This window comes from Tursiops truncatus, chromosome X, assembly GCF_011762595.2.
Source record: "Tursiops truncatus isolate mTurTru1 chromosome X, mTurTru1.mat.Y, whole genome shotgun sequence".
NCBI classification, from domain to species: domain Eukaryota; kingdom Metazoa; phylum Chordata; class Mammalia; order Artiodactyla; family Delphinidae; genus Tursiops; species Tursiops truncatus.
This window is the reverse complement of record NC_047055.1, coordinates 25,307,153-25,333,063: the sequence shown is the minus strand read 5'-3', so window position 1 is coordinate 25,333,063 and position 25,911 is coordinate 25,307,153. Positions and strand designations below refer to the sequence as shown.

The window sequence follows — 25,911 nt, the reverse complement described above, 5'->3', positions numbered from 1 at the left end:
GACCGGGGCACGAACCCGTGTCCCCTGCATCGGCAGGCGGACTCTCAACCACTGCGCCACCAGGAAAGCCCTCTCATAGTACTTTTGAACCTTTATTATAACGATCTGTTTTCAAGTTTAGCTGTCCCAACTAGTCTATGAACTCCTTGAAAACAGAAGCCATATCTGATTCATTTCAGTATGCCATGGCCTGACACATAATGGAAGTCCAATAAATAGATCTTGAATGAATTAACGAATGAACAGAATGTCTCTGCCAAGGGCTTGCCCATGGGCGAAGTACAAAAGAATTATACTAATAGTTAGGGCTTTTTAAAAGGGGTACAGTAGTATCTTCAGAGCTCCTCAGGGGCTTAGCTTTAAAAGGTTTTGGCCTCTGATTGGGAAGGTCAGATCTTGGGCCACCCAATGAGGCATATGGAAATAAACAAAACTGGACATAAGAACCACCCATTGGGTGAACCAGTCCTTAGAAAACTAACCCAAGTGCAGGTGGCAGTGGCAGAGGTTTAGTTCTAACAGACAAAGGTTACTTGCAACCACCAGTCCCTGTCTAAACAACAGGTTAGGGGAAGGAGAGGAATTTAGGGGGTGGATATATTGAGAAGAGTCTGGCAAGAAGCAAATGTCCACAAGTTAGCTATTGGACTGAGGTTTAGGATAAGGACTCTAGCGCTTGAGACAGGAATTAACAAGAATAAGGTATAGCTCTCCAATCGTAAGATAGTCCTGGGGTCGCTAAATAAGTTTTTGGAACAGGTCCTAAAGAACAAGCACAAAGGCAGAAGCTCATTTCTAAAAATAAGGGCACACAAAGGGAATTAAGGCTTAAAATGAGACTGGACCTCAAGTATCAAAACCAAGGCACCATCTTCCAGTCACACAAGCTGCAAGGCGATTTGAACCTCAGCCCCCAGCTGTGGGGCTGGACCCTGTCTTGGGTCAAGGCTGGTCCTGGGAACTGGGGCAGGGCTGAATTGCAGATAAGATGCAAGTGAACCCAGTTATGAGAAAGAAGAACTTCTAAGGCCAGAGAGAGGGGCTGAAGAAGGGACAGAGCACCCATCATGCTTTCTGAGAAACCTGAGAAGCTTAGAACCATCCTGACACAGCTGTAACCTCTTTACAAGTTGGTGATCAAGTCTTCTTCTACTTCCTGTCCCTAATCTGCCCAACACTCAGGCTCTAAGATGTCCCGTCTTGCTCACAGCTCTCCCCTGCTCTTAGCACATTACCTGGGACATAAGAGATACTCACTTTTTGCTTTAATGAATGAATGCCTGGTGGCACATAATAATGCCCAGCCAATACCCATTAAATTGAGTCCATGGTGAGAGGTAATCCTATAATGTTTTTATTATTATTAGCTACCATTTGTTGCATATTTACTGGTCGCCAGGCATTGTGCCAAGTGCTTTACAAGCACTATGTAACCTAATCCTCAAAACACTATTAACATCATTCTACAGATGAGAAAATTAAAGCCTAGAGAGGTGAAGTCTCATATCAAGGCCAAACAGCTTGTTCTGACACAGTGATCTGAACCCAGGTCTCTGACTATGAAGCGTGTGTTCTTTAACCATTGCCGCATACCGCCTAACAGCCAAGTGTTGCAGACCCATCCCATCCTGAAAGATAGTTGAAACATACTGCAAAGGCCCCTGGTGCCTTAGCCATTCTGGGGGGAAGAGTATTTGGCCACATAAACCTGAGAAGGAATTTAGGGGCTGTTTTCACTAGGGCAGAGTAACTGGCATGGGCTCTACCAGCCCATTATGTCTCAATTGCCATAGCGTTCTACTGTCTCAAGAGAAAGCCTGTCATGCTGTGTAAATAGCTCAGTGCCCTCCTGTCACTGCACAGGACATTAAACACAGTGCTGAAGAGCAAAGCAAATTTCTTGACATTGTTCAGACAAAGACCAGTTTTCTCAGTGGATTTTGGTTTCTCCTCTGGCATGTCCTCTGTACTGCAACCATTTAATCTCCACATTCTCTTCCTCTTTCCAGTTTGTGTATGTGTGAGTGAGGGAGCTTGAGAATTAGCAGGTCCCATATTTGTTTAGTAATTTAGAAACCAACTCTCTACTGCTGAATAGGTACAAATTCTCCTGGAGGAGCCTACCCATCTTTTTCACCCAGTTCTTTCTACTAAAGATAAAAGCAATAGCCAGGGAAGGCTCTTACAGAAATGTCCTCCTCCCTCCCCTGACCTAGAACAAGTGTCTGGTGCTTTCTGAGATTGTAACACAAGGTGATTCCCAGGAACCGAGAACAAACCAACCTATTTGAGTGGACTGCCAAGTTCCACTTTCCTCTAAGACGTGCGGCTATGAAAAATGGACGTTCTTCTCATGCTTAGAGTGAGAGCTGTCTGTAAGGGAGGATGATCTAAGCTAAGTGAGTCTTCCTCTTCATTTAGAAGATTTCATCTTTCGGCATTGGGAAGTTTGCAACTTCTCTGTCATTGATAGAAATGGAGAAAAGTGAAAACAGGCATTCATTTCTGGCAGGCCTGGTCTCCTATGGTTTGCAAGCTGCTTAAGAAAAAGAGGGCAAACCCCCACCCCCAGTGACTTCCCTAAGTGCTTAATAAGCAAAAGGATGGAGAACATGGAAGTATTTCTTGCAATAACACGAAAACTACACAGATAGACACAGCTTTATCTTTAGGGCATTTTCTCTTATACTTTTAGTATGTACAACAGATCAGAGTAGGAAAAAAAATGAAGAAAGGCAGAGATGAAAAAAGCTTCGCAAAGGAGATTTCAGTATCTGCCATAAAGTCTCAAGAAAGAGTCAAAATAAATTAAACTTCTTAAAGAAGAAAGAAGCCAATCAGCCTCTTTTCAGATGAGTCCTAAATGTTTTTTTCCTCCTCTAAAGAAAATCAAATCAAGGTTGATGTTTGGGCCACCTTGTATCGCTAAGAAGGCTATTTTTGAAACAAATGTCAGTAGGACACAATGTGCCCCCGTTATATAAGCTCTTCAGAACATTATGGACTTGAAACTGTCCACCTGCTTTTAGAAGTTTTGATTTTGAGCTTAATGTCTGTAACATCGCCACATGGCAGTTGTCCTCAGACCACAAGTTTTTACGGTTCCCAAATAGCATGTGTTTTAAGAGGACATTTAAAAACATTTTGTTGCTAGCAGGGCTCTTAGATATTCTTTAGCCTACCTTTTCATTCATTTTACACATAAATGTGGAGACTGGCCAGGACTGAACATTAGAACTGCCCATTGGGTAAACCAGGAAACCAAGTCCTGCTATAGGATGGGGATGACAGTAATAGTGGCAGGTACTGTGACAAAGTCACAAAATCACACAGCTTCGCAGAGCTTAGACTATAACTCAGGTTTCATGATTCCTGGTCCAGTGCTCTGTCCACTGAGTCATTGGTTCAGTTTACTAAGCGTGTCCAATTATGGGAAGATAATCCTACCTGCCTTCAAGGGGCTTACAATCTAGTTGGATTATGAGCTTTTCCATCTGAGATACCCATCCTGTTTATCTGTGGCCTCCAGGATAATGTAATACACATCTCTAGTTATTACTTGAAATATTTGAAAACCCAGATAGGCAGCTGAGGGTTTCTGCCCTTTGAGAGGAGATATGATCTAACAGAAAAAGAGAGTCAGGACAAGGGCTGGAAGGAAATTGAGGTCCTAATTGACAAAAGGACACCTCCTGGTGGGCAGCTGCCATGTTCCTTATGTTCCTAGCACTTAGAACTAAGGATAGAAAAGGACAGACAAAATACTACCCAGATTGGTACCTCTGGCTTACAAGAGAGCAGAGAGCTTGGGGATGGAGATGAGGCTGGAGGACAATTGATTCCAGGTCACATCCCCTGGGCATCCTCAGACTCCTTCACACTCCTGGGACAAATGGCAATTTTACAGATGCTATTCACACTGACATTTCTCTACCTAGAAGAAATTGTCTCTTAAGTTGTCACTATCCTAAAATAGATTCGTTTTCCATTAAGAAAGACAGAAAGTCGATCTGTCCTTCCAGCTAAAAGGCAGAGAAGCAAGGGTGAAATAACAGATGCCAAATATTCTCTTCTGTTCTTCAGGTGATTACACTGGGCTTTGGCAGGAGGGCTGATGGCTTGATAAAAGCACCCCTCTCTTTCAAATGAGGCATATGAATTCCAGGAAGGAGCATTAATGATGCATGGAAGTCTGCCATTCTGAGCAGACACGGTGGGGAAATATTTCCAACCAAATTTAATCTCACGAGGCCTTTACCCAGCTCCAGGGACACTCCTTTATCTTCACTTTGTCTTTAACTCTCTCAGCTCCCCAAGGACAGGGAGCCCTAACCAAGAGATCCAGACTGGGACATCTGTTCTGTGTAAAGAAACGAGGAGATCCTGTTGTGACACTGCTTGTTGTTGCAGAGATTTAAATAGACCTCATCCCTTTCTCCAGATCCAAACAATTGCAGACATTAAACATCCCATAGAGTACAGTCAATAACGCAGTTTAAGTCCAGGCCCCCAACAGGTAGCAATTATATTCCTATCGTCTAACTTGATTCTGTCCCACTCCTTTCTCCAACACATTTAAACTTTCCAAACAACACGTCTGCCAAAGGCTACTAGAACCTTATGGTTGATACAGGGATGAGGGGTCAGGTCACGTCTGCCTCTTCTCTCAGATGACGTATAATATCTTATGCACTACACGCCAATGCATTGCCTACCCACTCTCTCTCATCCTCTCCCTTGCTTTCAACAAGTGCTTTAAAATTGTAGCTGACAAGCTCCTGCTCACGCACAGCCTCCAGGTGGGTTACGTTTTGCATCAGATCATCGGATGATTAAGCTATAACATAAGTCTTTCAGCTCAAAAAAAAGTTTTAAATGACATTTAAACTAAGCGTCACGGCATCAGAGGTCAGATCCCAGGGAGAGGACTGGGGTCGGTTGTGTGAGCATGGCCTGAAAGGTGCTAGTGTGCCACAGCTAGCCGGGAGGGAGTCCGGGAAAAAAGTCTGGACCTGCCTAAGAGGCAAGAGACCATTGTTTCGCGGTACCCGAGGAAAGGAGATTCACAACACCGCCTAAACGAGCTCCAGAGATGGGCACAAGCCGCAGCTATCAGCGTGGACACCACAGATGAGCATGAAACGCTAAGGCTGCTGCTGCGCCACCAAGAAGCCTGTGTGCGAGCACAGGTCACTCTCCACACCTCCCTCCCAGGAGCCTGTGCAGCCCGCCACTGCCAGGGTCTCGTGATCCAGGGACAACTTCCCCGGGAGAACACACAGCTTGTCTCAGGCTGGTGCGACGTCACGCCAGCCTCCGCCGCCGCAGGCTCGCCGCGCATCCGTGCCCCTCCCTCCCCCCGGCCTGAGTGAGCCAGAGCCCCCGAATCAGCTGCTCCTTTAACCCCGTCCTGTCCAGGCAGGAACAGACGCCCTCAGGCAACCTACACGCAGAGGCGGGTCCAAATCCAAAGCTGAACCCCAGGAGCTGTGCAACAGAGAAGAGAAAGGGAAATCTCTCCCAGCAGCCTCAGGAGCAGCGGATTAAAACTCCACAATCAACTTGATGTACCCTGCATCTGTGGAATACATGAACAGACAACGAATCATCCCAAATTGAGGAGGTGGACTTTGGGAGCAACTGTAGTCTTGGGATTTGCTGTATGAGACTGAATAGTTTCTGATTTATATGTTTATCATAGTTTAGTTTTTAGCACTTGTTATCATTGGTGGATTTGTTTATTGGTTTGGTTGTTCTCTTCTTTCTTTTTTAATTACATTTTAATTTTTTTATTTTAATATTTTTAATTCTTTATTTTAATAACTTTATTTTATTTTATTTTATTTTTCTTTCTTTCTTTTTTTTCTACTATTCTTCTGAGCCGTGTGGCTGACAGGGTCTTGGTGCTCCAGCCGGGAATCAGGCCTGAGCCTCTGAGGTGGGAGAGCCGAGTTCAGGACATTGGTCCACCAGAGACCTCCGAGCTCCACGTAATATCAAACGGTGAAAATCTCCCAGAGATCTCCATCTCAACGCTAAGACCCAGCTCCACTCAACGACCAGCAAGCTACAGTGCTGGACACCCTATGCCAAACAACTAGCAAGACAGGAACACAACCCCACCCATTAGCAGAGAGGCTGCCTAAAATCATAATAAGGCCACAGACACCCCAAAACACACCACCGGACATGGTCCTGCCCACCAGAAAGACAAGATCCAGCCTCATACACCAGAACACAGGCACTAGTCCCCTCCACCAGGAAGCCTACACAACCCACTGAACCAACCTTAGCCACTGGGGACAGACACCAAAAACAACGGGAACTACGAACCTGCAGCCTGTGAAAAGGAGACCCCAAACACAGTAAGTTAAGCAAAATGAGAAGACACAGAAACACACAGCAGATGAAGGAGCAAGGTAAAAACCCACCAGACCAAACAAATAGGCAAGAGGAAATAGGCAGTCTACCTGAAAAAGAACTCAGAGTAATGAGAGTAAAGATGATGCAAAATCTTGGAAATAGGATGGAAAAAATACAAGAAACATTTAACAAGGACCTAGAAGAACTAAAGAGGAAACAAGCAATGATGAACAACACAATAAATGAAATTAAAAGCTCTCTAGAAGGAATCAATAGCAGAATAACTGAGGCCGAAAAACGGATAAGTGACCTGGAAGATAAAATAGTGGAAATAACTACTGCAGAGCAGAACAAAGAATAAAGAATGAAAAGAATTGAGGACAGTCTCAGAGACCTCTGGGACATTAAACTCACCAACACTTGAATTATAGGGGTCCCAGAAGAAGAGAAAAAGAAAGGGACTGAGAAAATATTTGAAGAGATTATAGTTGAAAACTTCCCTAATATGGGAAAGGAAAGAGTTAACCAAGTCCAGAAAGCACAGAGAGTCCCATACAGGATAAATCCAAGGAGAAATACGCCAAGATACATGTTAATCAAACTGTCAAAAATTAAATACAAAGAAAACATAATAAAAGCAGCAAGGGAAAAACAACAAATAACACACAAGGGAATCCCCATAAGGTCAACAGCTGATCTTTCAGCAAAAACTCTGCAAGCCAGAAGGGACTGGCAGGACATATTTAAAGTGATGAAAGGGAAAAACCTACAACCAAGATTACCCGGCAAGGATCTCGTTCAGATTCGACGGAGAAATTAAAACCTTTACAGACAAGCAAAGCTAAGAGAATTCAGCACCACCAAACCAGCTTTACAACAAATGCTATAGGCGGGGGAAAAAATGGTTCTAAAGAACCTAGGGGCAGGACAGGAATAAAGACACAGACGTAGAGAATGGACTTGAGGCCACGGGGAGGGGGAAGGGTAAACTGGGACGAAGTGAGAGAGTGGCGTGGACATATATACACTACCAAATGTAAAGCCGATAGCTAGTGGGAAGCAGCCGCATGGTACAGGGAGATTAGGTCGGTGCTTTGTGTCCACCTAGAGGGGTGGGATAGGGAGGGTGGGAGGGGGATGCAAGAGGGAGGAGACATGGGGATATATGTATAACTGATTCACTTTGTTATACAGCAGAAACTAACACACCATTGTAGAGCAATTATACCCCAATAAAGATGTTACAAAAAAATAAAACAAGCATCATTTCTGTCTTCAACCTGTCATACTCTTAAGCGCATCGTCCCTATACATATGAGTTTGTTGGGTTTTAAGTTTTATGAAATTTACGACTTTGGCAACCCACCTATGAAAAGGATTATATATCCCCTCAAGCTAAATCCCCTGCAATAGTGCAGTTACTCCGGGTTTGCCACTGGTGAGTGGAAAAATCAAACCTAATTCTGTGTGTTTACTGAGCCCACACAGCCACTCTTAAGCCGCTTGATGAAAATCCTTTAAGTAGTCAAGATGCAAGCAAAAGCGCTAGCGAACTCTTACCCTGAGCTCTTTCCATTTGCTGGGTTTTGTCCATCACCCAGAGCACCGTCACACCACCTACTTCCCCACCAAGGTTTCTGAAAATGGCCTGCTGATTTCTGTTACTAGCACAGGCAGAGGCTTGAGGACAAAAGGCCGCTGGACTGACTCAGGATGCCACAAGTGAGACAGTTCACTACTGCGTCCGAATTTCAGCTGCTCCCTAGCCCTATGGAGAGTTCTTAGCGCTCGATCCCAGACACAGCTGGCTTTCATAAGGAGCCGAGACCAGGAAAGCAATGCCATTTGGGGATTTGCCTTTTTCACGTTTTCATCAGTGTTGGCACCTGAAATCTTTAACTGACCTGAAAATGACCTTCCCGCTCATCTGCATGCTACAGCTGTCCCAGGAGAGCTAAATGGGTCTTTTCTGACACTCGTTAGTTACCTGCTACTCCCCATTTCCTCTAGTAAGTATGTTGATTGCATCACAGACATTATGCCAAGCAGGCCTTGAGCTCTGAAATAAGAGACCATGACAAGAGCCTTTTCATATGGAGGAAGGGATAGTGGTGGCAGAGGGCAAGGGTTTCTCCAAGGCTGGCTATGAGCTGATATGACCGTTCTGCTGCGTTGGCTTCACGAAGCATGCAAGAGGTGGGAGGGGTTGCTCCCTTCTCTACCAGTTGAGCCTTCTCCTACCTGCTCTTTGCTATCCCTTTGTCTATTTCTGTCTGTATAGGTCTTTTTTCAGGTTCAGCGTGGTAATTCTCATTTTGGAGGCAGGTCCACATCAATGAAGCTTAATTGCACACAGATTTAACACTGTTCTCTCATTGAAGAAGCACCCTCCAGGAAAACAAACTGCCCTCTCTGAAAAAGCTCCTTAGAAAGAAACAATTCAGTCAAGGTAGAAAAGCCCGGGCTGAAGTGCAAGTGCCTGAGGGGAGCAGCTTCTTCCTGTTGTCTTGTGTGACTTCAAAAGTACTTCAAACTAAAAATGGCTTTCTTTTTCGCTGCGTTGGGTCTCCGTTGCTGCGCACGGGGGCTACTCTTCATTGCGGTGCGCAGGCTTCTCACTGCGGTGCATTCTCTTCTTGCAGAGCACGGGCTCTAGGCGCACAGGCTTCAGTAGTTATACCTCAGTAAAAAAAAAAAAAAAAAAATACAGATGCTCAGGCAGGCAAAAAATAAATAAAATTAAAAAAAATAAAAATGGCTTTCTTTGGGAATCTGTTCTTTTGCTGCACGTTCCTGGGAACCAGACAAGAAGCACCGCTTTGTCTATCTAGCCACATCTTGTTAGCATTTAGCTGTGCTCATCATCTGGTGACTGTTTCAGTTACTGAGTTAGGTTTTTTTCTCTTAAAGGGTGTCAAGATTCTCAAAATCCTTTCCTGACGTGCTTGAAAAAGAACCTAATTCCCCTAAACTCAATCCAAAGTGATTTTCTCACACAAGTGTCCCTTAGTTCTTCCTTCCAAAACAAAGAAGTGGCAATTTCTTTTAGAACTATCTAGTATTTTGACTTTAAAGATACAAAAACTAGTTAAATGAAGTAATTAAATCAAATGAGATCAAATGGGAAATGCTGCTAGCAGAGCATTTGCACGTTCTAAGCAGGAGGTAGAAATACGTTGGCAGGGATAGAAGGTGGCTTTATCTGTGAATTCTCTTGGCACGACAAGGTTCTTTCTAGCTGATTCAGACTCTCTGTGCCAAAAAACCCCACTAGCTTTTGGGCCAATTCCATTCTCCTCAGTTGCTTTTGTTTCTACCACCTGGTCTGGCCCCAGGCAAAAGAGTAAAATAGATAAAATCTGTGTTTGTCTCCCCTCCAGTTAGAAATGTGGAACTGGTGATTCAGGAGTTAGCTCAATGAGGGAAGAGTGGAAGCCAGAGGTAATAATACTGAGGGGAGAAAGGAAGAACAGAACCTTAAAGAGACTTGCTTATTCCACAAACCTTCATAAATTACCTACCAAACCAGGGCCCGTGAATAGACTCTGGAGGTACAAACGTACATCTTCACTGAGAGAGCAGAGCTAGGAAGCAAAGACAGAAAAGGAACATTCAGAAAGGTAGGAGAAGAACCCATAGTCTTCAGCATCAGAGAGCTAAGGAAAGAGGATATACATAGTGCTAAGGGCCAGTGGTATCATATGAGCGGTCTGCGGAAAGGTCTTTGAATTTGGTAACCAAGCATATAGTTCAAGAAGCAATTTCACTAAATTGGAGGGGAATGGAAGTTACAGCACAGGTGTATAAAGGAAACATTGTATTAAAATCAAGAGATAGTAAAGACGAATTTTTCAAGAAGATTGGTGATGATAGGGAGTGATGCTGTATGGTTAAGAGGGTAGTAGGATCAAAAAAAGGAGGAAGAAGTGTTTTTTTCTTTCATTTTTCTTTGTCAGTAAACGGAATTACCTGAGTATGAGGTAATTATTAAGTGAATAAGATCTGTCAGTGGTTTCAAATTACAGCAAGAAAGAGAATCACCTGGAGGGCTACCTGGGGTTTTTCCCCCCCCCCCCAGTTTCTTATTTAATAAACATGGCGTGGGGCCTGAGAATTGGCATTTCTAACAAGTTCCCAGGTGACTCTGTTGCTGCTAAGTCTGGGGAATCACACACTGAGAACCACTGGAATAGATTGAGAAGGAAAAAATAGTAAAAGAGAATAAACAGCTGAATTTTAAGGAGACAGAAGAGTATGAGATGCAAGGAATACATAGATTAAATCCCAGAAAGAAAGAGTTCATTTTCTAAGCGATGGGAATGACAGCAGGGATAAAGATACAGCAATATATTGAGGAAGAGAAGAAAGGCACTGAGGTGATAGAGCTCATATCAGGTGGCTTCCATCTTCTCAGTAAAGGAAGAGGCAAGATCATCTGCAGAGAGGGTACGTAGGATTAGGGAAACGTTTGGAATAAGCATCATTCATAGACTTAAAGAAGAATCAACCTCACGGTGATAGATGATGGGTTTAATTTTAGAAATGGTGAGTTTGAGATGGTAGTCAGCCTTCAAGGTAGATTTGGTCAGCAGGCTGTTGGCTTCAATAAATGCATACATTCTGCAGCAGATTTTTGTCTGCTTGTCTTACTCACTGCTACACCCCTAGCACCAAGAACAGTGCTTGGCACAGAATAGGCACTCAGATACACACTGGAATGAACCCGAGAGGCGTTGGCTGAGGTTGATCATTGTACATAAGGTAATATATAGTAGAAACGTGCAAGTATCTCTGGAGTTAGAATATTATGGTGGTCAAGAGAGTGAGTTCTGGAATCTGAAGACCAGGGTTCTAATCCCAGCCTCTCAGTACCTCACTTCCTCCTTCTCTAACATGGGAATGATCATGGACCAACCTCAAGGTTGCCTTGAGAATTAAATATATATAAGGGGCTTAGCACAACACCTCACACAGAGTAAGCACTGAATCGATGTTAGCTGGCTGTTTATTACTGCATTTCCCCTTCAATTAATTAAGGAGTGTTTCTTAACCAGTTTGAGTCACCATGTGTAAATCAAAGTACTAAAACATTAAAAAAAAAAAAAAACCCTGTCTCAGATTTCATCATTCTTCCCCTACTGGTAGGGATATTGAGGCATAACTATTTAACAAAGAAAAAACGATCATCAAAATTGGTGTTTTCACTTTATACCTGATATACCATCCAAAGCCTTTCCTTATGAGCATTTCTCTAAGTATGCATTTTAAGGCCTGGCTCCAGACTAAAACCTGCCACTGACATAAGGGAACTAGTGTGGAAGACAAAAGAAATAAGTGTAGAAGTTCCAGTGCCTATTTTCATGGGACTAATATAAAAACATCGTCTGCCTTTGCCTGAACTAATTATGCAGTGCACTACTGACACGTTTATTTTATTGATCCAATACATGTGAGTGCTACACTGATATTTATCACTAGAAATGATGGCTTACTATATAAATTAATATGTATTGTAATAACTGCTTTGCCCTTATTGCCCATGCAGAATTCTTTCATGTTTGCATATTTCATATTCAATAGTCAAGAGCTTATTTTTTAGGCATCTACAGTTTCTTTAGTTTAGGATCTTTTGCAGTGATAGATACAAAAATAGGAAATTGAACCCCTGCCTTCAAAGAACTTATGTTTTTAATAGACATACTCTCAAAGAAATAAGTCAAGAATAATGGCAAACACTCAAGTGTTAAACTGAGTACTGTAGTCCTGTGTTGCACCTCATGGTGGGGAGGGAGGCACATATCAAAAGTATAGACTATTATGCTTTTCCCACAAGAATTTCCGGTCAGGTAAGGGAGATATGACATAAGTGAATGAAAATTAAAATAAGAATATAAGAATTAAACAGTGGTATGTCACAGGAGAGTAGCAGTTGAGTTGCAAGGTAGCAAAACAATTTTAGGACAAAAAATTGAATCAGGTGCCCTAAGCCAATATGCCTCAGAGGACGAAGTGTCTTTTCCTTAACTTACCATCAAGTTAGAGTATTTTAGGACCCACTGAATGCTACTACTTGTCTAACCAAAGCATTGACAAATCAGCTGGCTATAGTGACTTAAGACTTTATATTTCTACCAAAGAGGTATATTAAGTGGCAAATGACTAATGGAAATACTGTCTCTAAAAGTCAAAAAATGTTTTTTTCCAGAGGGCTGATATAGCTGTTGCTCCACTCACTATAACGCTGGTCCGTGAAGAAGTCATAGATTTCTCAAAGCCGTTTATGAGCCTGGGCATCTCCATCATGATAAAGAAGCCTCAGAAATCAAAACCAGGAGTGTTCTCGTTTCTGGATCCCTTGGCTTACGAAATCTGGATGTGCATCGTCTTCGCTTACATTGGAGTCAGTGTAGTTCTTTTCCTAGTCAGCAGATTCAGCCCTTACGAATGGCACTTGGAAGACAACAATGAAGAACCTCGTGACCCGCAAAGCCCTCCTGATCCTCCAAATGAATTTGGAATATTTAACAGTCTTTGGTTTTCCTTGGGTGCCTTTATGCAGCAAGGATGTGATATTTCTCCAAGGTTTGTTTCCATGTCATACCCAATGCCTCCTTGCATGTTATGGCCATGATCCATTCATGCACATCTGATATTCACCCATCTCAAGTCCAGATTTCTTTCATTTAACATTCCATCCAGTGACAAATTATCATCAAGCCATTTTTGTTTGCTTGCGTCCATGAAGTGAGTGTGTTATTGGTGTTGCTTTGAATGTCTTTCATGCATTTCTATGGTATCATCAATTTATACACATTATAGCAAACATTTGAACTCAGATAAAGGCAACATTGCCAGCTAATATTGATATTATTCAGATAAAGCTAACACTAAATCTTGATCCGAACAAACAGGCATGGTTTCCTCATTAACTGAGCTAGAACATTCTCTCATTTGTCCAGAGACTGGATCTAGAAAATATTTAAAAGACAGAACTCTTCTTTAAAACCCTCCTACCTTCCCCTTTCTCCTCCATTTTTCATTTTTTCTCTCTGACTGCCTAGAACTATTTCACTGTAGTATCTTGCCCAAGCTTTATCACTAAAACAGTAAAACTTCTAGAAGAAAATATGGGAGGAAGTCTGTGTGACCTTGGATCGGACAAAGAGTTTCCAGAACGCAAAAAGCACAATCCACTGTAAAAACTGATAAACTGGACTTCACCAAAATTCAAAAATTTTGCATTTCAAAAGACATCATTAAGAAAATGAAAAGACAAGCCACAGTGGGAGAAAATATTAGGAAATCATACATGTGATAAAGGACTTGTATCCAGAATATATAAAGATCTCTTGCAACTTAATAAAAAGAAGATAAACAACCCAATTCTAAAAATGGATGAAAGATTTGAATAGATATTTCCCCAAAGAAGGTATACAAATGGTTAATAATCACATGAAAAGATGCTCAACATCATTAGTCATTAGGGAAATGCAAATTAAAATCACAGTGAGACAGCTCTACACATCCTCTAGAATGGCTATAATCAAAAAGACAGATAATACCAAGTGGTGACAAGGATGTGGAATAACTATAGCTCTCATCCATTAGTAGCATGAATGCAAAATGCTACACCCAAATTGGAAAGTGGTTTGGCAGTCTCTTATAATTAGACATACACTTAAAATATGGCACAGCAATTCCACTCTTATTTACCTAGAAGAAAACATATATCCACACAAAGACTTACACACAAATGTTCATAGGAGCTTTATTTACTATAGCCAAAAGTGGAAACAACCCAAATGTCCATCAACAGACGAATGGATAAACAAAATGTGGCATATCCGTACCACATTTGGAATGGGAAACTATTGAGCAACTAAAAAAAGGACAACTGATACATGCTACTAAATTAACTTTGATAACATGATGCTAAATGAAAGAAGCCAGATGCAAAAGGCCACTTACCATATGATTCCATTACTTGAATTCCATTTATTGACTATCCCATATTGTATTATTCCATTTGTCCAGAATAGGCAAATCAATAGAGACAGAAAGCACGTTGTTGGTCTCCGGGGCCTTGGAGGGAGCAGAGAGGGGATCAAGATTAGGGTGAGGCAAGTGAAGCTGAGTAGAGCAAGTACAGGGGTCAGATCCAATCTTTATTTTAAAATTTGCTATTTTGTTAATCATGGATTTTCTTGAATTAATTTTGATTTTTTAAAAAATATATACTAAAATTCTCTTTATTTTGATTAATGAGATTTTGGCACCCCCTTAAATTTTGTGTGGGGGGCAAATGCCTCACTTGCCTCACCCTAGTCCCATTCCTATCAGGATTAACCACAAAAGGGCACAAGGCAACGTTTCAGAGTATTGGAAATTTTCCAAAACTGGGTTGTGGCAATGGTTGCACAACTCTAACTTTACTAAAATCACTAATTGTACACTTGTGTTGGTGAATTGTATGGTATGCATATTTTACCTCAGTGAAGCTATTGAAGATATTCAATGTGAATATCCTAGATCTTACCCACTTAAAGTGTCGACTCACCTACACAAAAATGGTGGCAAATGCATAATTATAAAATACTGTGAGCAAATGTAACATCTTTATAATCAGAAAAAAATGAAATAAAAAGTTGTAGCTTTGGTAAAATTGAACATTAATTCAAATACTGACCAGAGTCAATTATACAAACATATAGGGATTTTCATTTAGACTAGAAGGACTCAGAAGGTCACCTACCATGCTTTTATAGCATATTTCATTTGAGGTTATCCACTTGGAGCGCAAAACATTTAAAATGGAGTTTTGCAGTATACATCGCTGGTAACTATCTTCAGCAGCTTTTTAGTATAACACGTGTGGGGTAAGCCTCATTTATCTGTCATTCTTTTTTGCCACCCTCAATCTGCTTGGTCAGATTCTCCAAATTATTTCACTCCCTATTCCTTCTGTGCTTGGGATGTGTGTCGTTTTGTGATATCATCTGGGAGTTAATTGTGCTAGTTTCTTTCTTTCCTGATTTTTTAAAATGTTCACTTCAAGAGATGAGGGTTTCTGAATGATCCTGTAATTGAATGATTTTAACGTGGCTGGTAATCTGTGTTGAGACAATGCTAAAGACTTATTAAGGCTGGAGATTTTACTGGTTTCTGTAAGTGCATTTTCAAAACTAAATTTGTGATATCCCCACTGGAGTGCTACATGCTGCTGTGCATACTCAAACAGGACTCTTAAAAGGCCATTTGTTTTTAGAAGTATTTATGCATATTACCTCATTAAGTAATAACTTAAAAATGATGGCCTGAAAATGACAAGCTGGAAAGATTCTTTATTTTCATTTTTTGTAGCAGAATTTAAGCTGTGGCTCTTCTGTGGCGCTGAAATATATCAAGTGCTTTTTTCAAGGTAGAGATTTTATTATTCTGCACTAGACACTGTCCTAGAGAGTGATGGCTTTCAAATGTTTTGAGCACAACCCTCGGTCAGAGATAAATTTTCCATCACAACTCAGTACACATATATGTACGTAACAAAATTTCACCAGAAATTACCCTTACAGTGTGCCATGCACTCTGATATTATCTATTCTCTTTTTTTTTTTCTAAATGCTGGTCACAACTCAACCCAGCAATGGGGCACACAGCCCCACTTCTGTTCAATGGCCATCCTTGGAATGCAAACTCTCCAGAAAGCCCAGAATGTGAGCATGCATTGTACACTCTGACTTTTCTCAAAATTGGAGCAATTCAAGGCTTCATAAGAGACCACATTTTAAAGTAGAATTATCAAATATCATAGCAGGAGGAGATGTCAGAGATAAATTAATCCAGTTGCATCCGTTTACTGAGGGCCCAGGAACAATTTTCTCTGAGTTCCCACTGCATCTGGGCACTTTACCTGTATTATCATATGAATTCTAATCCTCAAAACACTACCACAAGGTGGGCATCGTACTTATTTTTTAGGTGAAGGTGATGCTCAGGTGAAGTAATTTGCCCAGTCACACAGCTAATGACAAAGCCAGTATTCATACCCAACTCCAATTCCAGAACCTGTGCTCGTTCCACTTCATACTGCTTTTCTCATATCATAGAGAAAGGAATAGTACCCGGAGAGATAATGTCATGGAACCCGAGGGCACGGAGGCTCTAAGAGCCAGCAGTACAATTATTTCCACTACCACACACAGCCTCCCACTACCGACCTAAAGGTGCACTGTTTGTTCCATTCTTTTCCTCGTGCTCATGCCCAAGAGATGTTTTCCAGTCTCCCAACCTCTGATGAAACAGTACCTTTGCCCTGGCTGTTTAAGAAAATAGGCAGTGAGCATTTAAGAGTGCTGCTGAACATGTGTTCACTCAAAGTTAAAGACTGGGAAATCAGCAACAAGACATCATGAGGAAAACTGAGCATGATTCCACTGCCATCAAATAAAGCTATGAACAGTAACCTAGAAGCCTAAAGAGTCTATGTCAATATTAGGTTTGATATTTTCAACTACCCCAATTGTTCAGGGTGACCAATTCAAGTGGAGACTGAGTAATCAATGAATAAGCTGAGGTTATATTCATACACGAACTAATTTGTTGGGGGGAGTCAGGAGAAGAAAGTATGAGGAGATTGCATTCAATCCTCTTCCCCCTGATTGGGGGATGGGGAGATAGCCAGTGGGTGTAGCCAGATGGAGGGAGCACAGTGATTAGGTATGCGGGTCCTGGAGTTCATCTCACTAGATTCACAATCCGCTTAGCTGTTGTGTAACGTGGGGCGAGGTACTAAAACTTGCTAAGGCTCAGTTCCTCATCTATAAAATGTAAAGCACAGTGCCTGACACATAGTAAGTTCTCAATACACGTTACCTATTATCATTTTTAAACTAGCTGCTGTTAACCATCCTGGCTTCACAAATACTAATCGTTCATATTGCACTTGCATTTTAGTTCCTAAATACGGTTAAAATTTTAGTCAGTGCCAAATAGCTGCTTTCTGATGAGAAATAACCAACAACATTCCTCCTTGAACCCATAAAGTGCTTTCCTTAAGGATTACACAACTTGCAAACATTTTGATTGTATTATTCCACAATGTCTTGCTGATATTGACAGGTGGCTGGAATTTTTTTTAATCTGAAATTTATTTCGTTTGTAAAACGTTGACAGAACTGCTAAGCAGGCCAGAGTCCAAGTCCTTCCAGACAAATGCTCCCCCTGCTGACTTTCTCTAAAGCTGCAGGGACATCTGAGGGCTAGCCAAGTTGAAGATACAAGGTTCCAGGGAATTGCAGCAGAGAAAATGGAAAGAGCACACTAACTTGAACCCGGTTACTGTGTATAGATTATTCCATGGGCATTATTCTCCTGTTAAGTTTTCCAGATAGCAAACACTTTGGAGAAGCAGGCAGGGGATCTGTCCAGGTTAGCTGACACATAGATCCTCCTTTTTTAAATGGAAAGTATGTGCAGAATAATAAAATATACGAAGGGTAAAAAATGAATGGGATCAAAGACAATAGGAGAGTTTGGGGCTCCGTTTAAAGCAACAATAGCCTTTCCTTTACTGATGTATGACCAGTGTCTTCATCCTACTGCAACTGCAAATTCACTTCAAAGCAGTAGTGGTGTGGTAATAAATTAATTGTAGTAGCAGGATTTTTATTACAACTATTTCATGACTTTTCTGGCTGAAAGCCGTAGTTTTCAGTCTTTGGGAGATGGTTAGTTATTCCCATCAGAGAAGACTATAAGAACCAAAGATTGACTCTGCACATTTTTTTAAAAATCTGTCATAGACACAGCATTGAATGCAGTGTAGAAATGATGCCTACTGTGGAAGAAAGAAGAGGGAGAAAAGGAATGATAGAGTTTGTGCAAAGGAGAGAGGCAGTTTGCAGTTCCGGGTCTGCATCTTGTGAAGCTAGTAAAGTGCCGATTTCAAAATTTACTTACAGGATGAAGGTTCCAGCACACAGCTCACTTTTATTATCATTTCATAGGCCGTAAAATACATTTTATTATTAACTCGGAAACTCTAGTTTCTTATGATCACAGGTAACATGAGCATTGTGCATTATTTTGCAATGTTATGTCTGTTTTTGTCTTGTTGCTAATTTACTTTCATTAACTTCATGTCTCCTCTTACATTTCTTCAAAAGGTATGATATGTTCCTTTAATGCATTTTTTATAAATACTAAATGGCAGCATTTTACGGTCATTTCATTATGCTAACCTCAAAATCTGTCTTGTGCAACAAAACTACTTGAATGTTAAACATTTTGAAGCTGCATTAATGGAAGAAAAGATACTGGGAAATGACAGGTCTTTCTAACTCAACTATAAAGTCTTGTCTTGTTTTAATAGATCCTTTTAAAAATGTGACGGGGCTGACCCATCAGTCACTTTTTATATAGCCTCCATGTGAAATGTGGATTTAAAAGGCTCTAGTTTCACTAATGAGAAAAGGGAAATGTGAAAATTCTTGTAGAGCTTCTTCCCTGTGAGTTCCACTGCACATTTTCTCAGTGAAAGGATTCAGGCATCCATGACATACAAGGGAAGAAAGTGGTAGAAATTCCACCAAGATTCTTGTCAAAGCTACCACTGTCTTTTTTTTTTTTCTTTTCTTGATGAACAGAAAATTTTATTTATATTTTTAAAAAATCCATTCCTTTGAAAAACATCAGATCCCCAGAACTTATTCACTTAATAACTAGAAGTTTGTACACTTCGACCAACATCCCCTATTTTGCTCACCTCCCATCCCCTGAAAACCTATATTCTCTTCTGTTTTTCTATAAGTCTGGCTTTTTTAGATTTTACAGAGGTTAAATTCTTACTTGAACTGGCACAAAAGCTACTACTGTCTTGAAGGGAGAATGCTGAATGCAAGCTTGTGCATTCAACGCTGATTCCAAGGAAGCTCCTTTTTCCATCTATGCTGATGCTCGTGGATACTGTTTTACCATTTCTATGTGGATATTCACCAAAATTCTCCATGATCGTAGGTCTATCACAATATTAACCACATAATTGCCAAAATCAACAGCCATGTAGACAAGAGGCCACAAAAAAAGACCATTTTGCTTTTAGGTTTATTTTCAGTCATGTCAACAGCCAATTTCAGCTGAGTCATACAGACCAACCACATGATCATCTGAGTCAGCCATTAAGGTGGCCAAAAGAGCCAGATTATGATGCGCAGGCTTGATTTTAGATCACACAGACACAGCCACAGTCCATTAGCTGCAATAGAATGGTACAAACGTAATTTCCATAAATTACTGTGTTGTTCTCCACATTTCAAGCAGATAATACATAAACTACCATTAGTATTCACAGCAGCAGAATACACCCTTTTCCATACCAAACCATGATTCTGGAAATACTCCAAAATCAGTTTTCCCCTTGGTCTCAGTAAAACCCCATCATCCCAAATAAGGAGGACATTCACAGTTCCATTCCAAATGAACAACAGATAATAAACAATAATTATCCAAACATGTTTGGTTTTCCTGCAGCTATATTTCTCAATGTTTGTAGGAAAATTGCTCCTTCTATAATTTACACACCATTTTGGGTTTTCTTATACAAAACATGAGTATTTTATACTACAGAAATGTGGGCATGTCTTTCCGAATGCATAAGTCTAGATGATTTATTTCCTATTTCTCCTCTCTGTGCCTCAATTTCTTTATCTGTAGAATGCTCCATTTTCTTATCTGTAAAGGGATGGAGGATTAAAGGAGTTGACACATGTAAACAATTATAACAGAGTCTGGCACATAGGAGGTGCTCCTTAAACGTTAGCTATTATTATCATTTTTATTACCCTATTACTACGAATGCTACTTTGAGCATTCATCTTTTATACAGTAAAATTATTTCCAGAGTCAGATCAACCCAGAATAAAATGTGTATGTTAACAATGAAGAAAGACTGTGAAAGTTTCAAATTCATAATTGAAATATTCTGTACACTTTTAGCATTCAGATGTGACATTCTTTCTGACTCCAGATGTTTTTACATCTTCTGATTAAAAGGGAAATGTTCCCAGGTGAAATCCTGAGAGAGTATAACTATCAGTTAGAAAATCTGTTGCAAAGCAGATTTGCACATCCCGAACGCTAAAAGTGATTATGTTCAGAAATAAATAAATAAGGGTTATGTGAAGCATCCAGGGACCAACAGGAATTACAGGCTTTAAGAAACCAAACAGCTTTGTTACAGTTAATCAATAAAGAATACTCTTTATCAAAACACCTGCCAAAATTATTTGATCAGGGTGTAAAATCTAAAACAACTGAATTTTCCAGAGGCTAAAAAAAAGGTTATCTTGGGACACAGGAATTTAAATTTGCTTCAAAGTGGTAAAATGAGAGTATAGACAGAGAAGAGCTTGACTTGCCAGCTTTCAGCCCAGAGCTGCCCTCTTCCCACAGAGCCTGGAGATGTGCCAGGCTCCTACGCCTATTCTTGACTCTATGACAGAGTGGGTTCTATTCCTGTGAGCTTTTCTGGGCATGAGAGAACACAGCCTAACCAGGATGGAGCTCCACCACAGAGCAGAACTATCCTCGGGATAATGTGGCAATGTTTTATAAAACCTAGTGACCAGATTTCATTTCTGCAAACAGAGCCAGCCTTCAGCAGCATTGTGAAGGAGATGAAGTTTCCTCACTACAAGCCCTTACCCATTGGGCATTCAGTGCCCTCACACTGCCCCCTAACTGCCCACAGACCCTCTCCCTGAGTAGCATTCATGACGTAGGACCATGACTCCCAATCTGGGCTGCCCCGGAGTATAACTGATTCACTTTGTTGTAAAGCAGAAACTAACACACCGTTGTAAAGCAATTATACTCCAATAAAGATGTAAGAAAAAAAAAAGTGCTGCTGCTTAGGCCCAACCCTCAGAGATTCTGATTTAATTGGCCTGGGGTGGAGCCTAGGCATTTTTTCGGTCATTGTGTTTTGTTTTGTGTTGTCTTGAACTCCCCCAATGATATTGATGTGCAGGCAGAGTTGAGAATCACTGATGTAGAAGAAGAACAATATTTCTCAGTTTGGGCCGCAGACCACTGCAATCACCAGTGATGCCTGAGAAGTCCAGATTTTTGAGCACTCATATTCTGAATCAGCATTTTAACAAACACCCCAAGTAATGCCCATGCACAGTTCCATTTAAGAACAAAATTTTCCCTGATTAAAACTTACCCATCTTCTCTGTCCCATTCTCCACTATTGCATAGACTAATCCAGGATATGATAATAGATGCTGTTGAAGTAAAATGTTACATTTTGACCAAGCCTCCTGAAGAAAGCTCAGAGGATAATTCCAATAGTTAGAATTTCTAGGGCGGGCCAGTGAGGATGGTTTTGTTTGTTTTGATTATTTTGGTGGGGGAGGGTACAGACAAAGCTTTTAGTGCTTCTCAAATCCTATTAAGCAGGTAGTTTCCTACTTCACTTGAGGCCTGTCCTATGTGCTACATCTCAATTTGTAGAGTTTCAATCTCTGGATCTAAACTCCTGAGCCCCACTAGCCATTTATATGAAGACAATAATAAATATTATCTTATGGCCCCTTGCCTTATGGGTAATCAGCTCCACAGAATGGCAATGTCTATATTAAATTTGTTAAACTCATAGTGCATCGTGCTTGTTTACTAGCTAGCACCTAATCATTTCTCTTCAAATATGCAAAGGTTTTTGACTCTGTGTTCCTCCCATGACATCACCTTACATCAGTGTTTTTCAACCTTGACTGCACATTGTAATCGCCTGGAGAGATTTTAAAAATACATATGTCTGGGTCCCACCTCTCAGGTTCTGATTTCTTTGGTCTTGGCTGGGTCTGAGCATGAGAAGTTTTTTTAAAGATCCCAGGTGATTCTAAGGTACGGGCAAGGCTGGGAACCACTTGCCTTAAAGGAAATAGAGCAGTCTTCCACAGGTGTGCCCAGAAAAGCTCACAGGAGGAGAATCAGGTAAGTACGATTATTACACCTAAGCAGGAACTAGCAAAAAGAAGGTATTTTTGCCCGTGATTAAATAAATAATCCTACTTTGAAACCCATGTAGGCCTGAAGAGCATTATGCATGTACCATCATCACACGCCATCATGACATGTGGTGATACTGTCAACATGTCACTTTTGTTTGATGTGTTAATTCCCTGACATCATTTACTTCCCTCTTTCATCAGCTACACTGAAACCATTCCTCTTTCCAAAAGTAAAGATAAGGATTTCTTAAACTGAAATCCGGCCCCTCTGGGTCTGGATTGGTCTTTGTTTTGTAGATCACTCTCCGGGCGCATTGTTGGAGGGGTTTGGTGGTTCTTCACCCTGATCATAATTTCTTCCTATACGGCCAATCTCGCTGCTTTCCTGACTGTGGAGAGGATGGTTTCTCCCATAGAGAGTGCTGAAGACTTAGCTAAGCAGACTGAAATTGCATATGGGACCCTGGACTCCGGCTCAACAAAAGAATTTTTCAGAGTAAGTGCTTTACAGTTAATTGGGCCTGCTGGATTTTATTTGATCATCTGCTCACAAGGCAGATTCACAGTGTTTTAAGGGAGGATCGGGAAATGGTGGGAATGTTATCAAAGCAGAGCATCTTAAATACAGAGCTACTTGGTTGGTGACCTAATTCATTGTCCTTTAGAACTAAGACTCCTGCGCGACATCACAGGGGGCATGTCAAGAGCACTGAGTTTGAACTCACAGGTTTGAATCCCAACCCTACCACAAAGTGATCGTTTGTCCTTGGGCAAGTCATTTAACTTCTGTCGGCCTTGGTCCCCTTACTTGAATAATGAGGGGATTGAACTAAATAATATCTATTCTCCTTTTTAGCTTTTACAAAAGCAGTGATTTTACGTCTCAGCAGTTCACAGAAGTTAGGTAATTGACTCTAAGAATCTGAGGAGTGATGAACTATAAAATTACATATTCTATTTTAGACATTGGTTTTCTATTGAAATGTATTACAGTTGTTTCAAGTATTCATGTACATGCTGATAATTCAATTTTCTGGGAAGCTGGTAATTGTTTTTTCTTTTCTTTTCTTTTTTTTTTTTTTTTTTTTGCGGTACGCGGGCCTCTCACTGTTGTGGCCTCTCCCGTTGCGGAGCACAGGCTCCGGACGCGCAGGCTCAGCGGCCATGGCTCACGGGCCCAGCCGCTCCGCGGCATGTGGGATCCTCCCGGACCAGGGCACGAACCCGTGTCCCCTGCATCGGCAGGTGGACTCTCAACCACTGTGCCACCAGGGAAGCCCTGTTTTAATTTCTTGAGTAGATTTATTTCCCCCTCACTACCCGCACATAGGCCAAATCTTGGTGGGGAAACAGCAAGTTGTTCACTAGCAAAAGTTAGTAAAGTGTAAGTACTGTCAAGGAGAAAGAAGAAAGAAAATACGTAAAATACCAATATCTTTTTCTTTTTACGTAAAATACCAATATCTTTGTTCTGTAGCAACTGGTCTGTAAGAAAGGCTACCGATGGAGTGTTTAAGAACTCACATGATTTTTCAGTTGTCCCAACCAGGAAAATATGGTGGTTTCAGTGAGAAAATGGACCCATTCTATCCATACCACTGCCTGCTACTGTAACCCATGTAACTGGTTGTAGCAGTGATCCAGAAGCCACTTGTGTAGTAGGTAGAGAAGAAAAGTTTAGTCATTCTCTCCAACCAATAATCAAATTATCGGATGGCAGGTATAATTACTGACTTTTCCTCAAAGATCCACAGTAAACAAACGCTGGTTCTAAACCAGCTTGCTTTAAGAAATCAGTAAGAAATATATTTCTATATGTATCATCATGGGATTTGTCCAGTTGTTTCATGGGAAAGCAGGAGGAGTGTGTTTTTCTTGAAATTATAGCAATTAACTAAAAACTGTTTTCATTCCCTGAAGGAGAAAGGGTTAATTCTGAGACCCTTTCCAGAAATCTCATTGGCTCAGGATATCCCTATCTCACCTCTACCACTATTTATCGAGCAGTTCATAATCTCCAACCAGGGACAGGGGCCTAGTACTAGAAGCATCAAAATGATATGAAGATCCTCTGGAACTAACCTGGCCTTGACCCTCACTACGTTGGCAGTTCCAGAAGCTTATCTGGGAATAATCCCCTGCCCTCATGAAATCACTCACACATTTCAGGGCAGAAAGCCAGGGATTTCCATCCGCTGAGTATTCAGCACATAATCAGCTCCACGGAAATCTGGTTTAGTATCAACCTTCAGCAGAGCTTACGTTCACCAACCCAATAGGCACTAAGTTGCTAGAAGGACCCCTTAAGCTATCAAGACACCAGACTTGGACCCTCCAATTAGGGATACTTGTTCCACCAGAAAGCATATTTCCTTCAGCGATGATTAGAAATTAGGAAGGTGTGCTTTAAATGGTAATCGATAGGTGGCATCAATTCCCATTAAGCTTTCAAAGGCCATTCATCCATATTGCAGGCAAAGGAGGCTCTCTGGGAAGATTTACTAACACAAAGGCTTGAAATTGTGACCAAGTAGTCAATGTCCCCATGCCCAGACCACATCCCCCACATATATTGTATCTTTCTCAAAAACTAGGAAAGCATCTATTAATCCATTCAATGATGGTTTCATTGAAGAGAATCTTATTACCAGAGCCAACTTGAATCAACATTCAATTCTGAGCAAAGCTATTGCCACATTCTAACTGGTTTGCGGTTTCCAATGCTCAGCAATTCCTAGTGACCTTTACAGCCAATGAGTAATTCGTATGGAAATGGAACTGTTCTGAAAATCTGATTCGAAAAGGAGCCAGATATTTCTAGGTATAAAGAAGTGCAAATCATTTTCTAATTCCCGCACGCCACTTTTCTTTTTCCTCAATTGGTTGCTAGCGACAGCAGTAAGGACTCTGGAGAAGTTCTTTAGGACAGCACAAAAAAGTTGATGATCTAAGAGTGGAACTGAGCAGTATAGGACAGGCAGCTCCTAGCCTGCTTGTACTGAAAAATGTTCTGTAAACCCAACAAAGGGAATGCTTGGTATTCATATAATACAGAGGGGCCCAACCAATTCGTCTCCAAGCCATCTGTCCTCTCAAAATCCTCTACTTTACCCCTCCTTGAACCCCATAAATCAGAGAAGGCAGCCAGCAAGAACACATCGTCTCCTACTCAGGGATGTAACCGCCACAGCATGTCACTTTCCTCTCAGTCCTCCAAGATCTCAAGGCTATTTTAAGAGCAGTAACTCCTCCACATGCCAAAAAAAAAAAAAAAAAAAAAAATGAGGACCCCTGATGGCATGCCTTCTGAACTTTAGAGGATAAAACAGGATCACATGCAACATTTACAAACATAACATGAGCTCATTTCTTCCCATTCTCACTCCATATTAAAACCACAGGGACCAAGTTAGTAACACCATAAAACAGCCCCGGGGCCAGCCCTCTAGAGAAAATTAAATAAAAGAAAATTCCTTTCTAATTGCCCTGCAGACGTTTTAACTTGTCCTGGGTAAGGCTGCCATTAAAATGATGA

General features: G+C 41.1%; 1 protein-coding gene across 2 annotated transcripts in view; it reads left to right on the top strand.

Moving 5' to 3' along the window:
* The window catches only part of GRIA3 (glutamate ionotropic receptor AMPA type subunit 3), a 291,796-nt gene that overhangs the window by 209,202 nt on the left and 56,683 nt on the right, over positions 1–25,911 (top strand). The window contains exons 11-12 of one of the 2 annotated variants that reach the window (XM_073799616.1): positions 12,569–12,945; positions 22,674–22,872. In XM_073799616.1, coding sequence (XP_073655717.1) covers positions 12,569–12,945; positions 22,674–22,872 — 576 coding nt within the window. Of the gene's footprint in view, positions 1–5,881; positions 7,471–12,568; positions 12,946–22,673; positions 22,873–25,911 lie in introns of those variants that run through there. The other variant, XM_073799615.1, reaches the window with a different exon arrangement.